At 46.8% G+C, this 15,612-nt stretch overlaps 1 protein-coding gene across 2 annotated transcripts in view; it reads right to left on the reverse strand.

Annotated features, from left to right (window-relative positions):
• The window catches only part of LOC147729730 (sphingosine-1-phosphate transporter SPNS2-like), a 327,355-nt gene that overhangs the window by 13,397 nt on the left and 298,346 nt on the right, over nt 1-15,612 (reverse strand). The window contains exon 12 of one of the 2 annotated variants that reach the window (XM_086954611.1): nt 7,385-7,431. The exons of the other annotated variant lie outside the window; for it this stretch is intronic. Coding sequence (XP_086810737.1) covers nt 7,389-7,431 — 43 coding nt within the window. The 3' untranslated portion in view covers nt 7,385-7,388. The remainder of the gene's footprint in view (nt 1-7,384; nt 7,432-15,612) is intronic. 2 annotated transcript variants of the gene reach the window in all.

Consider the following 15,612-nt stretch of genomic DNA (forward strand, 5'->3'; position numbering starts at 1 on the left):
CCCCCAGACACATGTTTTCCATCACCGACGCCGACACTTCCCTGCTCGACACTCTGCCTCCGTATCTGTGGGCCAAAACGGATTCGGATGTAGGGCGCATGATGATCGACCCAGTACACATCACTGTTCGACCAGATGCAACACTCCCAAAACTTCCACAATATCGAATATCACCCGAGGGCGAGAAGGCATTGGTAGAAATCATCCAATCACTGATAGACGCAGGAGTGGTAGAGGAAGTAGTTAGCAACATTTGCAACAGCCCAATCTTGCCCATCATTAAGAAACAGGGAGAAGGAGATGAGAAAGCATACCGCTTCATCATTGACCTTCGAGAGATCAACAAAGTGATGGTACCCCAGTACCCTGTGGTCTCAGACATTACCACCATCCTGACTTTGATTCCCTCCACTGCCACCACCTTCACTGTCATTGACCTCAAAAATGCATTCTTTTCTATCCCCATCCACCCAGACAGCCGATATCTCTTCGGCTTCACCCTAAAAGCCCGCTCATATAGGTTCTGCCGAGCACCCCAGGGCTACACAGAAAGCCCTAGCATCTACAGCCAGGCCCTCAAGAGACAACTGGATCAAGTCCAGTTACCCGATGGAGTGGTATTAGTACAATATGTCGACGACATCCTCTTGGCAGCCGACACCACCCCACTAGCTGTCACAGCCACCATTCAACTCCTGCATTTCCTTGCAGGAAATGGCCACAAGGTCTCTAAGAAGAAGTTGCAATTCTGCCAACCCCAGGTCACTTACCTAGGCCACCTTTTGTCCAAAGACGGAAGGAAACTGACTCCTGACCGGATCCAAACCATTCTCGACACCCCCGTCCCTAAGACCCAGAAACAGGTCCGCTCCCTACTAGGCCTCACCTCCTTCTGCCGACAGTGGCTGCCCAACTTTAGCCTCGTAGTAAAACCACTGCTTTCATTGTTAGCAAAGGACGTCCCTCTCCCACTCCCTTGGACCCCTGAGTGTCAGGCTTCTTTCGTGCAACTACGAGATGCCCTCTGCTCAGCCCCTGTGTTGGGTACCCCCGATTACACAAAGCCCTTCTCCCTTTACACCCATGAGAGGGAGGGGTGCGCTTTATCTGTCCTGACCCAGTCCATTGGCCCAAAGCAACGACCATGCGCTTACTTCTCAGCCACTCTTGACCCCGTAGCCAGAGCCCTGCCTGCTTGCCTTCGAGCCGTAGCTGCTGCCGCGATCTCTATCCGACAGAGTGAGGGGATCGTGCTCTCGAATTCCCTCACAGTACTGGTACCCCATGCAGTTGACACCCTCCTAAACCAAACCAAAACGCAACACCTGACAAGTGCACGACTGACAGGGTACGAACTGACTCTGCTCGCACCCCACATCACACTGAAGAGATGCACCACACTGAACCCAGCAACCCTGCTGCCCTTACCAGAAAACGATCCCAATGCGCACCCTGTACACGACTGTGTGACCCTCACAGACGAACAGACCAGAAGTAGGGTTGACCTCAGAGACACGGCTTTCCCCGACCCCGACGGAGAGCTGTGGGTGGACGGTTCTTGCATCAAGCTCCCCGATGGCACCACTTCGGCCGCCTATGCAGTCACCACGGCTCGAACTGTAGTCGAGACAGCCCGCATAACGCAACGATCTGCCCAGGCAGCGGAACTGATTGCCCTGACGCGAGCCTGTATTCTAGCAGCAGGTACCACAGCAAACATTTACACCGACAGCCAGTATGCCTTCGGGGTGGTTCACCATTTCGGGCTCCTTTGGAGGGAGAGGGGATTCTTGACCTCACACGGCACCCCCATTTTGCACGGGGACCTAGTCTCCGCCTTGATCGAAGCCGTCCTTCTCCCCAAAAAGCTTGCAGTCATCAAATGCCAGGCACACAAAAAGGTGACAGACATTATTGGACAGGGAAATGCACTAGCCGACCTCACTGCCCGAGCGACAGCTGAAAATAGGACGACAACACGCATGTACGTGACCAGGTCACAAGCAGAAAAATGGACTGACGCTAGGGACACTATCAGAGACATTCAAATGGCTAGCACACAACACGAACTGACTGAATGGACACGGGTGGGATTGAAAGATGACGAAGGCTGCTGGCGGACAAAAGACACAGACAAATGGTTGCTACCTGACTCGTATCTGATTCCCATACTGACTATGGCGCACTCCCCTGCCCACATAGGATCAGCCCCCATGATTGAACTTGTCTCCAGAGTTTGGCACAATGATAAGATCACAGAGTCCGCCAAACGCTTGGTCCAACAGTGTTTGATATGCCTGCAACACAATCCCGGGAAAGGAACTGTAGTACCCCGGGGAGGGTTTGGGGTCCCAAATCACCCGTTTGAAGTCCTGCAGATGGACTACATCCAACTAGACAGATGTCAAGGCCTGAAATATGTACTTGTGGTGGTATGCGCATTTAGCAAATGGGTGGAAGCATATCCAACCCGTGACAACACTGCTATGGCCACAGCAAAGGTACTGTTAAAGGAGTTTTTCCCCCGTTACGGCCTTTGTCGAATTTTGTGGAGCGACAATGGCCCCCACTTCGTAGCCGAAGTTATCCAACTCATTTTGAAGGGGTTGGGTGTAAAACAAAAGTTCCACGCAGTCTTCCACCCCCAATCTGCTGGACTAGTTGAACGACATAACGCCACACTGAAACTAAAATTGGCCAAAATAGTAGCTACCACAGGACTGAAATGGCCAGACGCACTCCCCCTGGCATTGCTCTCAATGCGTTCCACCCCCACCAAACACCACTTGACACCATACGAGGTTGTGTTCGGCCGGCCTATGAATGTTTGGTCTGCGCCGAAACCAACTTCCATTCATGACGTCCCGGACGTCCTAATGTCTGATTACTTATGCCAGTTGACTAAAACACTGTCTGTTATCCATCAACAGGTGCTGCATGCCATCCCTGACGCTTCCAGGGGTCCCGGACACACCATCCAACCTGGGGACTTCGTCCTGATCCGGAACTTCCAGCGTGCCAAGAGTCTGGAACCCCGGTGGACGGGCCCCTGGCAAGTCCTCATCACCACCCGAACAGCACTCCGGGTGGAGGGAAAACGCAACTGGCTGCATGCACACCACTGCAAGAAGATCTCCTCGACCCTGACCTCGACCGAAACCATCAACAGTCAAGAAGAGCTCCTGAACAAGGACCGACCGTCACTATCCTGCTATCCCGATACCGAAACACTTGAACTTTCAAAATTCTCTGATCCCACAGTGCCATCAAGAGAAGGGTATTTCCTGCGTCGAAAGGAGGGAGTTACGGCTAAGTAGACCACGGACTGAGTTAAATCTCAGAACGGTGACCTAAACACTACCGAGGGTTACCCGGAGAGAAGCAAAGCAAAGTCTGTGGTTCTGCCCGCTACCGAGCCCCTTGAAGATGATGGAAGCGCCAGATAAGAAGATGATGGAAGCGCCAAATAAGAAGATGATGAAGGAAACAGGAAATACCCACCGCAGGAACCCAAAAGCAGACAGACTCCATAGCCCAAAGACTATTGCGCTCTTCATCACAATCCTCTTCTGCTTTCTCCTCATGACCACACTCTGGATTGTGGAAGAAAATGCACCTGCTCACGAAACATTCCTGACCACTGTCCAGCCTACCACCATGAAGGAACATTATCTGATCTCGCTCTCTCCCCAACTCAGAGAGAGGCGAAAGGAATTTTGGAATAACTCCTTCGTACAACTACTTCACCAGCACAACCTTGCCACCAATGCCACCAACTGTTGGATCTGTGGGTTGCTACCCCACGCCACTGGACACTCGATACCATTCATCCCTTCACCTTTCTCAGTTCACGGTTCCTGTCTTGCCTGGCTGATGCTTCTGCAAGAAAGCTTTAAGGACAATGCCACCTCCAGCAAAACGGTAACGCATTTCTACCACGGGGTCTGGCGGAACAGAACAAAGACACACTTCTGCCCGCAGACCAACAACAACACCATCCACTTGGACATCCCTGCTAAAGAACAAGTTGAAATGCAAGTGTTCAATAATCCAACCAGAACCACCTTCTCCTACCTGCGAAAACGAACGGCTGCCACTCTGACTGTGGCCCTGTCAGTCATCAACGTCACAGGCCACATGTGCATGGAAGGGCTTGGGACTCAGCTGGTAGGCCACAGTGCCTGCCAGTTTTCCAGAACTCTGGACTCCATCGACCCGCCTTCCTTTGTGGCATCTCCAAACACGTATTTCGTCTGCGGCACAAAGGCTTACACCTGGCTCCCCAAAGGCTGGGGGGGCACTTGTTTCATTTCCTTCATTCTTCCTCCGACATATGTGGCACCAGCAAATCATCACAGACAAAAACGAGCCAAGGACATCGAACAAGCCGATTCAACAGGAGCGCAATTCATCGATGCTATGAAAGGACTGGTCCCCCTCTGGGGCCCGATGGCAAACAGCCGTGCCATCCGACATCTGACTCAAGCAGTTGAGACAACAATGAACATCACGGCTGGTATCCTTGCTAACAACACCGCTGAACTTCAAGCGGTCCGCTTGGTGGCTCTCCAGAACCGCCTTGTCCTGGATGTGGTTCTTGCGGACCGTGGTGGAGCATGCCGCATCATTGGGTCCAGCTGCTGTACATACATACCGGACAACTCACCCTCAGTGTACAAAGCCATCGAACATCTCCACAGACTCTCTTCAGAAGTACACCAGGAACAAGAAGAATGGTCGCTTGGTGGTTGGTTCTGGAACACCGTTAAGAACTGGGGTTGGAGACTGTTCACCATTATCCTGATTCCTGTAGTTGTGATATGCGGTCTATGCTTAGGAATTCAATGTCTGCCACCTCTGTGTTCATTATGTGCAAATTGTATTTGCCCTAAGACTGTGGACTTTGAAAACGAACGCATGAGAGCAATATATGATGCCGAGGTTAGGAATTTGATGAAGATTGACATTGAGTAAGCAAGTTGGCTAAGATATGTTGAAAAGGGAGGACTGTTAAAGATTAGACTGCAAAACGTCAACATTATCGGCGCCATCTTGCCCCCTTTCCAGGCTCATTCGTGCGCGTAAGCGGCAGCCATTTTGAGCACCATGGCCTCCCTGCCCCTCACTAATAGCCAGCGCGTCTCTCTCTCTCTTAACCTCGCAAGCATTCCCCCGCACGCTGACAACCCCCCCGCTCTCTCATGCCTTGGGTCATAAACCCCTCTCCAGCGCAGCTTCACCACGGAATCCCATCCTGTTCCCAGCGCGACACCTCCCTTCATTCCTTTCATGGCCTCAAACCCTTTTTATGCAAACCCCCTTTTCCTGTGTCCCCGTTTGTCTTCCTCGTTCCCAGGCTGCCACCTGACCCTGCGGATACTGTTTATTACCCCGTACAGTAGGAAGCTTCCCCTCCCCATCAAAAGACCCCCGAACCGATCAAAGCCCCCACCCCATGAGATCCGATCAACCCCATGCATTCCGTGAATCGGCGGAATGCCCTGCTGTGCGACCACCATCACCTGTTGTGACCGGGGTGGGGAATCCAACTGTAAATGTATGTGGGAACGGGTCTGGAGGGGAGATTCCGAGGATGTTCTTTCAAGTATTAAAATATTACGAGAATGTGTTATGTGCAATAAAGGTCGTAAACTCTAGTATAAGAGGCCCGGCCTCAGAGATGTGGTTAGAGCACCTCGTGACGATACTTGCTGTCTGAATTGATGTGTTCTCCTCCGGAGAGAATAAAATCCTCGTTTCCCGCCTTCCAGTCTCCAGCGCCTGCTTCTTCATTGATTAATATTGGTGGGTCATAGAGGCGATACCGCCGGGCAACATAAAAGGGTCTTTGGTTACCGGTTGTCTTTGGAACCCTTTTTAACAACCTAGTGAGACGTCCCCCATCCATTCTGTCCCAAAAAAGATGATCTAATTGGCTAAACTGGTTGCAGAGCTTTTTCAGGGTTCGGTGCAAAGATTTGGAACTCTTTACCTCCAGTGGTTCGGGGAATCTCTTCCTTTACCACCTTTAAAAAAGAGGTAAAAATATTCCTAATGAACAAATTTACATCCTAAGATGATACGATCCTCGTATAACTGGTTACCTCGTGTGGATTGAAAGAGACATTATATGTTTGTTTATTTCCACAATACTGAACTAAGGCGCAATAACCGCCTAGATTGTAATGTGCTGTTGCCCTCTATGAACATCATATGTTGTCCACTGGTCACCTATGTTATCTTATACCTACGTTATCTCATACTTTTTACCTCTTTTGTGAGTAATGATGAATATCAAATGCATGTATACTACCTCATTTCTTATGTCTTTAACTATAAAATGTAAAGCGCTCTGATACCCTCGTTTGCGCTATATAAAACTTTATAAATAAATAAATAAATAATGCATGATTTGTTCAGCTGAAAAATAACCTAAATGGCTTACTGTCCTAGACTTAGGCGCTGGAAGTAGGGGTGCGGGGTGGTGCAGTAACCATGCTTTAGCTCAGAAGGTGAATGAGCAGTAAAGGTGCCTTTAAAATGTGCCTTTATCTTGTCACTGTGCTGCGTGTTCAAATACCGAGCTCAAATGTCAGACTGTCTTCTGTCAAACTGTTGCCTGTTTGGAAACTGGGTTTACTTTTATTTCTCTGCCTGCTAAGTGAGAGGATTTTTTAAAAGTCATTTATGTGACAATCTTGCAGGATGGAAAGGATAGGATAGGATGGTTGTTTTTCCTAACACATTTAAATACTTGCAAATGAGCTATACACATATTTCTAAATATAGCAGCAATTAGCAAAGCACAAATGAAGCACATTTTTTGTAATTGTGAAGTGTGATGGAAACAAAGAGTTTACTAGGATCAAAACAAATCAATACACTTTACTTGGTGATGCGTAAAGGATAAATGTTTGCTGAAACCCGATTTCTATACATTATCAATTGGGTGCTCTTTTTATTTTACCAGCAAAACGGCATGTGCCTGAAAATTTTTTGGGAATTTATTGGCCATTTCAACAGAAAATGTGCTGTCTGTAAATGACAATACACCACCGCGCCAGTGCTCCAAGATGCAGCACCGGCGCCATACCACACCCTGACCCCACTCCTGCTGAATGGTCATGGCAAATTTGCACATTTACTACACTTGTTCTAGGTGTGATTCTTGGATTTTCACAATCCATCTGAATTCAGTGGTGTAACACTGATAACAGCACCACCAAAAGACACTTCCTCTCGCCATGTGCACCCAGACTTAGAAAGACATTTCTGTAAAAGGATCACATTTGCAGTCTGTTGGAATCACCGATTCCATTTCTGAGCAATGACGGGGGACTCATTATCACAGTAATATTGTTTTTTATGCTCACTGATTGCTTACCTTATCAGGCTTTCACAGCAGCTGGTGGCATCATTAGTTGAGTCACCCTAAAAATGCAAATGTCTAATTAGAGACTTCAGGATGAAATGCATACAAAATATCCAAGTGCCAAAGAGCTGTCATTTCACAAAGCTTGAATAACTAAGCAAGTGCCTGTCCAACAGTACTTGTTGAGAAGGCGCTACACAACGACAGTACATCTCTCAACACCTGGAAGACTAGAAAGAGGTGCTAAGGGATCACTGGACTCCATAAAGTATGAGATCTCATTCACCAGTGGCTGTGAAAGGTGGCAAAAATGTAAAGGTCGGTGCTGCAGACAGAGGCAGCCATGGTGTCCCAGCACCTGGCAAAGGCTGTGCAAATGCAAGTTGTCTTCTGAGTGCATTCTCTACTTTAAAGCTGACACGTGAAAGAGATGTGGTCTATTATATTGTTTGTTAATTGTGGAACCAAGATACCTATGTTTTACCCTCCCCCCATTTGACCAATGTGTTTGATCCCGGGCAAAGCATTTTATTTTCCTCCGCTTTAAATTCTCTTGTGTTCCTTGGAAGAAAGGTAAAGACAAGAGGTAGATGCTGTAAACTAAAGGGAGGGTATTTGCATTTAGCAGGCATCAGACCGTGAATATAACCTTCTCCCAGGCCACCTTTTTCAATTTTTCCTCACCCTATAGTCCTACTTAAAGCCTAGAAGAAGGTTTTCCAACATGCATCGAAGAGGACCGGATTCATCCTGTATTTGTCAGGATAGCAAAAAAGCATACATTTACCTAGAATGAATCAGCATGGCAATACCAGACCTAGTCAAAGATCTTGAAACCCTGGCATGGATCCAGCACCCATCGGCCCACCCGGGACTTCCTTGTCTCGGAATGTCCTCTCCTTACAGATATGCTGTGTGTGTGTTCTTGCTCTCTTGTCTGAGGTCTGGCCAGAGAGCAGTATATAACTTCGTGTTTTGAATAATATTACGGTCACAGTACCTGGGATGTGCTCCCAACCTGGCCCTAAGTAAAGGGCTGCAGGACAAATGCCACTGCCCCACAAGTAATTGGCTCAACTTAGCCAACACTTTATTAAGGCTATTTGACCTCTAGACGGTGTAGGCTGGGAATATCGGATCTGAAATATCGACAGGTCACAATATTGTGACCACAATATGAGTGACAAAATATCAAAAAGAAAGTTTGAATGCATTTTCTCTATCTAACTCCACATAAAGGTACCTTGGTGAAACACATACATAAGTAAGTAAACTTGGGGTTAAGAATAGTAAATCTGTACCTCCTTCCTTGTACTTGGATTTTTTATATTTGTTCCTCAATATTGTCGTCATCATATTGTGGCGTGTCAATATTTCAGATTAGATATTCCCTACTACGATCCTTCTGACTTGTACAGTACACGTGATGTTTACTGATGAACTCGCAGCCAGACTGAGATGGTGTCGGCCATGTAAATGATGTGTAGTAGAACCTTACATTGTGAACTCAGGGTATGGCAGGCATGTTGACGCTAAACAGGTGACCACAAAACCCTCAGATTCACAACTCCAGGCCCCTGATTTTCTTGTGATTGAATGAGAACTTTGTACTAATGTGTTAAAAATGTGTAGACTCCAATGAGGTATTAGACAGGAGGGTCAGAATTAAAGCCACATTAGACTTTAATATATGTACAATGTGCACTAAGTAAAAGTCATCGGGTCTACCCGCAAACATGGTTGGAGAAATTCCTTCTCTGTTATAGAGTGAAACTGTGCCAATAACCACAGTACGTATAAAACAAGATTTTAACAGAACAACTGATTACAACAAAAAGTCCCTGCCTAGGAATGAGGCCATGTTAGAGCTTAATATATGTAATACAAGGTTTCGGATATACGCTGCAAACAGGGTAACTGAGCACTGCTTTCATTGCTTTTACTGGCACCCTTCTATCCTTAATAAAGGTGTACATTCACGATGCCACACCAAAAACGAAGCACCTTGAAAGTCCCTGCGGCTCTTTTAGGAGCCAGAGGACTGCTGTTAGTGAACTTAGGTGATTCACTCCAAATACCCCCGGGACATCTGCTTCAATATCACTCAGGGCACAGCTCTGAAATGGGTAATAACTATACACTTGGAGGCACCTACCTTATGTGTCATTGTCCCAAGGTCCTGAAGAAGCTGCCATTAATACGCAGATAGTGAAACGTGTCGACCCCTACATGCCCGATGGTTTTAATACACACTACCCATAAAAGCCTAGCTGTGTTCTTGAGACATGGTTTTAGATAAGGAACACCTTTTTGCACCTTTCAAGTTGAGGACGCACGTGTACACTGTCACAAAGCCACCCACGTCACACCAAGAAGTCATGTTGGCGAGAGTGGTAGCACAGAAGGTCTACCACTCATTGCAAAGCATGAGCATATTAGTGTGCAGAAAGTCACAGACCCCACCCTAATACAAGGCAGGCTCCTCCCAGAGAGGGATTGCATCAGTGAAAACACAGCAGCTGAGTATCTGTGCATCCCTTGCCTACTCCTCCGAGGGCCTCTTTCACCACCAGCCTTCCTGTTAGTAGTAGAAACAGGACTGTAGCATACTAACACAGTGATGTACCCTTGGCTGCTCCTCTAAGGTGCCTTCTTCAGCATCACACTTCCTCTTATGAGTAGAAACACAACTCTAGCATACACACATAGGGGTGTACCCGTGGTTGCTTCTCTGAAGCAACTACTTCACCAGCAGCCTTCCGCTTAGGAGTAGAAACACGACTCTAGCATACACACATAGTGGTGTGTCCCGGGTTCAGTAAACGATAGACCTTATAAACCGACAGCCTGGTAGCAACAATGTATTCACCCCATTGATGTCAGTCCCAGAGGCTAGCAATGCAGGCAACCATTGCTTTCTAGGGTTCCTAACATATTAGCAGGATTATTACTTAGCTCACACCCCAACATTAGATGCATTGTCAGCAACTAAAGCGATAAATTAAATATCAGCATGCATGCAGAGTATGTCTGTTCAAAGCACCACATTCACACTCACTATTTCAGCCTCAAACACGTGTCCGAAACCTGAGCATGTAACTTGTTATTTATTTTATGGCATAGCACACCAAGTGGACCTTGGTTACAGGGCACAGATGAAAATAAGGCACTTCACCTTGTCAGCGGGAGCCGCACACTGGGAGGAGCGTTCAGCTCTGGGATGGTCATTCTCTGGATTCAGGCGATGGATGTACTATATCTGATGTTTCTAAGAGAGTGCGGTTGAGGTCCCTCTTGAAGGTGGAGATTGATCTAATATTTATAGAAGAACATCCATAGAAAGAATGAGGCTAGAGGTCTTACTATATCTGGCTGTGTCCACCTTGAGCAGGGCCAGGCTTCTTGGCGTTTTGTTTCTGGCAGACATCCGATGTTTTGGAGACAGACGTCTGAGCCTAATGGGGCGCATCACCTTCTAGGCTGCACATGTCTTCTTGTACGCTGCGCGATGCTCCAGCGTAAGCCATCCTGTCGAGGCGGCTCCCAGCTTCCTTTACGCTGCGACAATGGATCGACTCCGTGGACAGAGTGCCCGAGTGGGCCTCTTTCCTGAAGCTGCAAAGTGCTTTACGTCTAACTGCGCCTTCGTTCCCCGGAGACACTGATGGCTTACTGCACCAGCCCCAACTAACGTCAGCAATTTTACAAGAAATCATTGATTTTCCATACCGGGCTCACTTAAGAGTTTTACCTCGTGATCGTGTACATTTAGCGAGAGGCAAAATGGAGGAATGTCTCTGAAGGTCATGTGTGCCCAATTACACAAAAAACAACAGCAAGGCGCATCCCAGCTCCACTGATTAGTCGTGACAAGCAGTGTCCAGGGCACCTCAAATAAGGACTATTAGCGGCGTAATATTCCCAAATCCAGCAGCCTGTCACTTTCTATTTGATGCGCGACTAACTAAAGGGTCTCTGCTTAATGTGCGGTGTCCCTGGGCGGCTTCGTGTCAGTGAGAGTGTGCCCTCCCCCGAGGGAGCGCAGGGGGAGATCTCACTCTCCAGCAGGGGTGGGGAGCTCTGTAAAGAGCTTTCAGAGCCCCAGGGGACCCCTGCAGTGTTTGCTGTCAACCTCAGTCATGTCAGGAGGTCTAGGGGCTACTTTTATTGTCCTAATATGATCAAAAGACGTGCACGCTGCGTGGAAACAGAGGCTCAGGCACACATGTAAGCTAGTGTGTGCAGAAAAAACAGCTAATATTTACAGCACCTGTTCTTCAATCCTGGAATCAGGCAACATTCCAATGTTAGGTTAAATGCCTGAGTCTTATTTAGTTTAATTAAAATGTTAATTGTATTTGTTCCTATTTAATTGTATCTATTGCATTTATTATTTTATCTAATTTCGTTTTTCCGGTTTTGCTCTAAGGTTTTGGAAGTCATTACACAAACGACCTTTCTCTCTTTTAGAAATGCTCTTACATCTCACCTTGGATGCCATAAAAATGGCTAACAATCCTTCCGCATAGATATTTTGCTTTACTCCCTCTTGGTTAATCTTTCCCATACATTAGTTTTGTTTGTAAGATGCTAGCCCTGTTACATGCAAAGCTACCTGATAGCCTGTGGTGCACTCTGCTCTTATAAAACCGTTAAAAATAAATAAATGCGAACAATGCATAATACATCGCCTCGTCTCCATGTAGCTTCAATGTGTGTTCAAACTACAGCTGGGAAATTGAGTCGCAGGGATTAGGGATTGGTGAAATATTTTTTCCCATCGCAGTAAGCGAATGCGTTACAGCGGGTAATAATGCTGTTTCTTCAAAAAAACGTTTCCCTCAGGGGAGCCTGAATGCGGTGTTTGTAACTATAGGAGTCTGCGATTATCACGTGGTAATTGGGGCACGCTTGGGTCACCACCGATGATCCAGCACTGAAGGTAGTCTCCTAGCCCAGACCACTGGGAAAATACCTGAGTGGCAGAATGACCAGTCCATTCCAGTCCAGCCCGCAGCTGCCTGCTAGAAACACCTCTGTACCCTTAACACAGATGTGCCCTCATTAAGACCCTCAAAAGTGAAACAGAAACAATGTCTAACACTTCGAAATCCAGAGCACAAGGCGCTTAAGACCTATAGGTCCTTTCTTGGCGTCGGTGATGTTCTAGACAGCAGTGTGGATGGGTTCAAATACCATTTAACACAGGTCAGGAAGACTGTTCACCCTTCTTTTGTGTTGTCAACGTGGACACTACACTGTTATGTTTATGTCATAGGGCCTCATTTATGAGAAATGATGCATCGCTGCGTGAAAGCAGCGATGCGTAACTTCTCAGTGCGCACTCCTTGCGACATTCCTGATGCGTCATATTTAATGTATGATGCATCATGTCGCAAGGAGTTACAGATACGTCAGTATTTCTGACGTATCTGTAAGCGCAAAAGTGACGCATTGCTGGAGTGTGCCACAAAAGTGACGCAACTCCAGCAATGCATCCTGCCTGCGTCAGTCTGACGCCTGCTGTGAGGCAGGCGCAAGATTTTGACGCAACGGTGTCCTAAAAGTTACGCAGTGAAATCTCATAGATTTCACTGCGTCACTTCTAAGACCCTTCCTTGCGTCAATACGCCCCCCTTGCATACATTATACCTGGCGCAGGTATAATGTGGCGCAGGGGTTTACAAAGTGATGCATCTACATAGATGCGTCACTTTGTAAATATGGCGCAACATGGCACATTTTTTAAGCCACTGGTGCGTCACAAAAAGTGACGCACCGGCGGCGTAAAAGTGACGCACGGCCTCATAAATGAGGCCCATAGTACATTGTTCAACATGGCTACAACAAGTGTTGACATGGCGTGTACGCAATTAAAATCCTGAGGTGGTAACTTGGACATGTCTGCATCCTAACCTGGTATGCTCATCCCTAGATCACATCTAGACCCTGGCAGCGCTGTGCGCATTCCCAAGGACAAAGCACCCTCACTGCGGTTGTATGACTTTACAATGCATTCCGTTGTAACGCATGCCTTTACCACGCATACGTTACAACGCGAATGCAATCACCACGCATATCCTTTACCACTAAAATTCCTTTTACGCGCATACTTTTACAGCGATTTTCGTTGTAAAAGTATGCATGTAAATGGCATTTTCATGTTAAAGGATTTTCACCCTAAAAATGTACCTTTTTAATTTACCTCTCCGCGACACCACCCACTCATTCCTCCTTACCTCCCCTCTCCTTGATTTTCTGTGGTGACGTTGTACGTCATTAAGATGAAGCGGAAGTGTTTTTCCGTTTCCTCTTATGACGCCAATTGCCTTCACATCTTTTTCTTTTTTTTTCAGAAACTGGTGCGTTTTTATCTTTTTAAATCCACGCTTTTTTTGTGGGGGTGGGGAGACCCCCACAAGCCCCCCCTTTTTTTTTTACTTTAGCACACCTGCCTTTACTACGTATTTCGTAGTAAATGTATGCGTGGTAAAGGCTTCTCGTTGTAACCACGTATGCGTTGTAATGCATGCGTGGTTATGGTGTGCGTGAAAACGGACGTGTTGTGGCCGTTTCCCCCTCACTGCAGCCATACCAGGCCATGCACCAGATTAAAAAAGGTTTGTGTGCGGGTGTGTGGCAGAGTGCCTTGCAGAACACCACGGAGGGATGGTGTTACTCCGTGCTCCGTGGTGGTGCTCAGATGGTCACTGCACTCTGATGGCACGTGAAGGCACCCACCCTCACACATGCCTTCACACACAACAATGAAAGATGAGACACAATTCCTGGTGTCCCCCTGACCTTGCCGAGTCAATCTGGAAGGTTGCCTCCTGTCATCCTTTTGGATTCTCGCGGGATATTCTTTCCTCGCCTACCACTGCGGCCATCTTGAAGCGGAGCTGACTGATCCTGAAAATTAATCCTTTTCCACTGTATAAATTGGATGGCCTCCTGTGGATTCTAGCTCTTTAAGAACAGTTTAAGATAATTACTTCTCTGCTTCCTCCTGAGCAGGTATCTGACTTGGTGTAGGCCTGTGACAGCTGGTAATGGACATGTTTCAGAAGCTTTGCTACCAGGCACTGGAACAGATGTCAGAGCTGGCGGCCATGTTAATTAGACCGCCGCTGAGGGACACGTCAGCTACAGGGGAGATATGGTGTTGGTAACTCCAAACACTGATGCAGAAATGACATAATGAACAAGACAGAATCTACATTCCTATTATAACTATACATGTCTGGTCCCAGTAACTGTGGCTACATAATGATACAGAACAGATACTGGCAGGTGAATGAACTTTGAGGTTATTGCTTTATGAGTTAGTTCATTTCTGTTGCTGGGTTAGGAGGCGGCATCTTTTAGTTGAAGAAGTGTTACACGTGAGTACCAAATAAAACTGTAAGTTAACTGGTGCTTAGCTGTGAGGCTCCAACCCAGCTCTCCTACTGACATCACCTGTGCCACGTTGCTTAAGGTCTTCAAGGGGATAGGTACAGAGGTTATAGGTCCCTCTCTGACTAATACCTACAGGGCAGGACTGCGGAACAGGGGAAGCAGCAGATTTCTCAGTGGACTGCTACAATCTCAGCTGCTGAGGAGGAATAAGGCTCCTAGGAGCTGTGACAGCCATCCAAGTCATAATTTGCCTCTCGAAGAAATTCCACTTCTAGAGCCCCAGAGGGTCAGTTTCACTCACAATGCTTGCTTGGTGTAATATGGGCTGGCATTGAAACGTTTTCCATATCACAGTCTTACTACTCTGCCAAGAGACACAGAGTGCTGCCATAAATAGCATATGAATGAAGGTTTTAAACTTCAAACCTTATTTATATTGGGCGGGTGGGACACTCCGTCGCAAACATGGCAGAATTTCCGCTCAATGTATTACAAGGTCATGATAACTAGGGCTCCTGGTTTAATGGTATTTTTTTTTACATTTCCATCTACATTTATCCATATTTATTTTTTTGACCATCTTATTGGTATTTATCCATATTTATTGTGTGTTATAAGAACACATCGAGTGATTAAATCCACAGTTATTTAACTGATGCAATAACACTTTGAAGGCTGTTGTGTTTTAGCAAATTGCACAGCCAATATAGCCAAACACTGCTCCAACAGGTACATATTAGCATTATATATGTTAAAATAGGCCTGCCTTTGAGGAAAATTCATCCTGTTTTTAACTCCCCATGCTGTCTTCGTTGGCCTGAAATTCATTATGGTACAAA

This window comes from Lissotriton vulgaris, chromosome 2_1 (assembly GCF_964263255.1).
Source record: "Lissotriton vulgaris chromosome 2_1, aLisVul1.2, whole genome shotgun sequence".
In the NCBI taxonomy this organism is placed as follows: Eukaryota; Metazoa; Chordata; class Amphibia; order Caudata; family Salamandridae; genus Lissotriton; species Lissotriton vulgaris.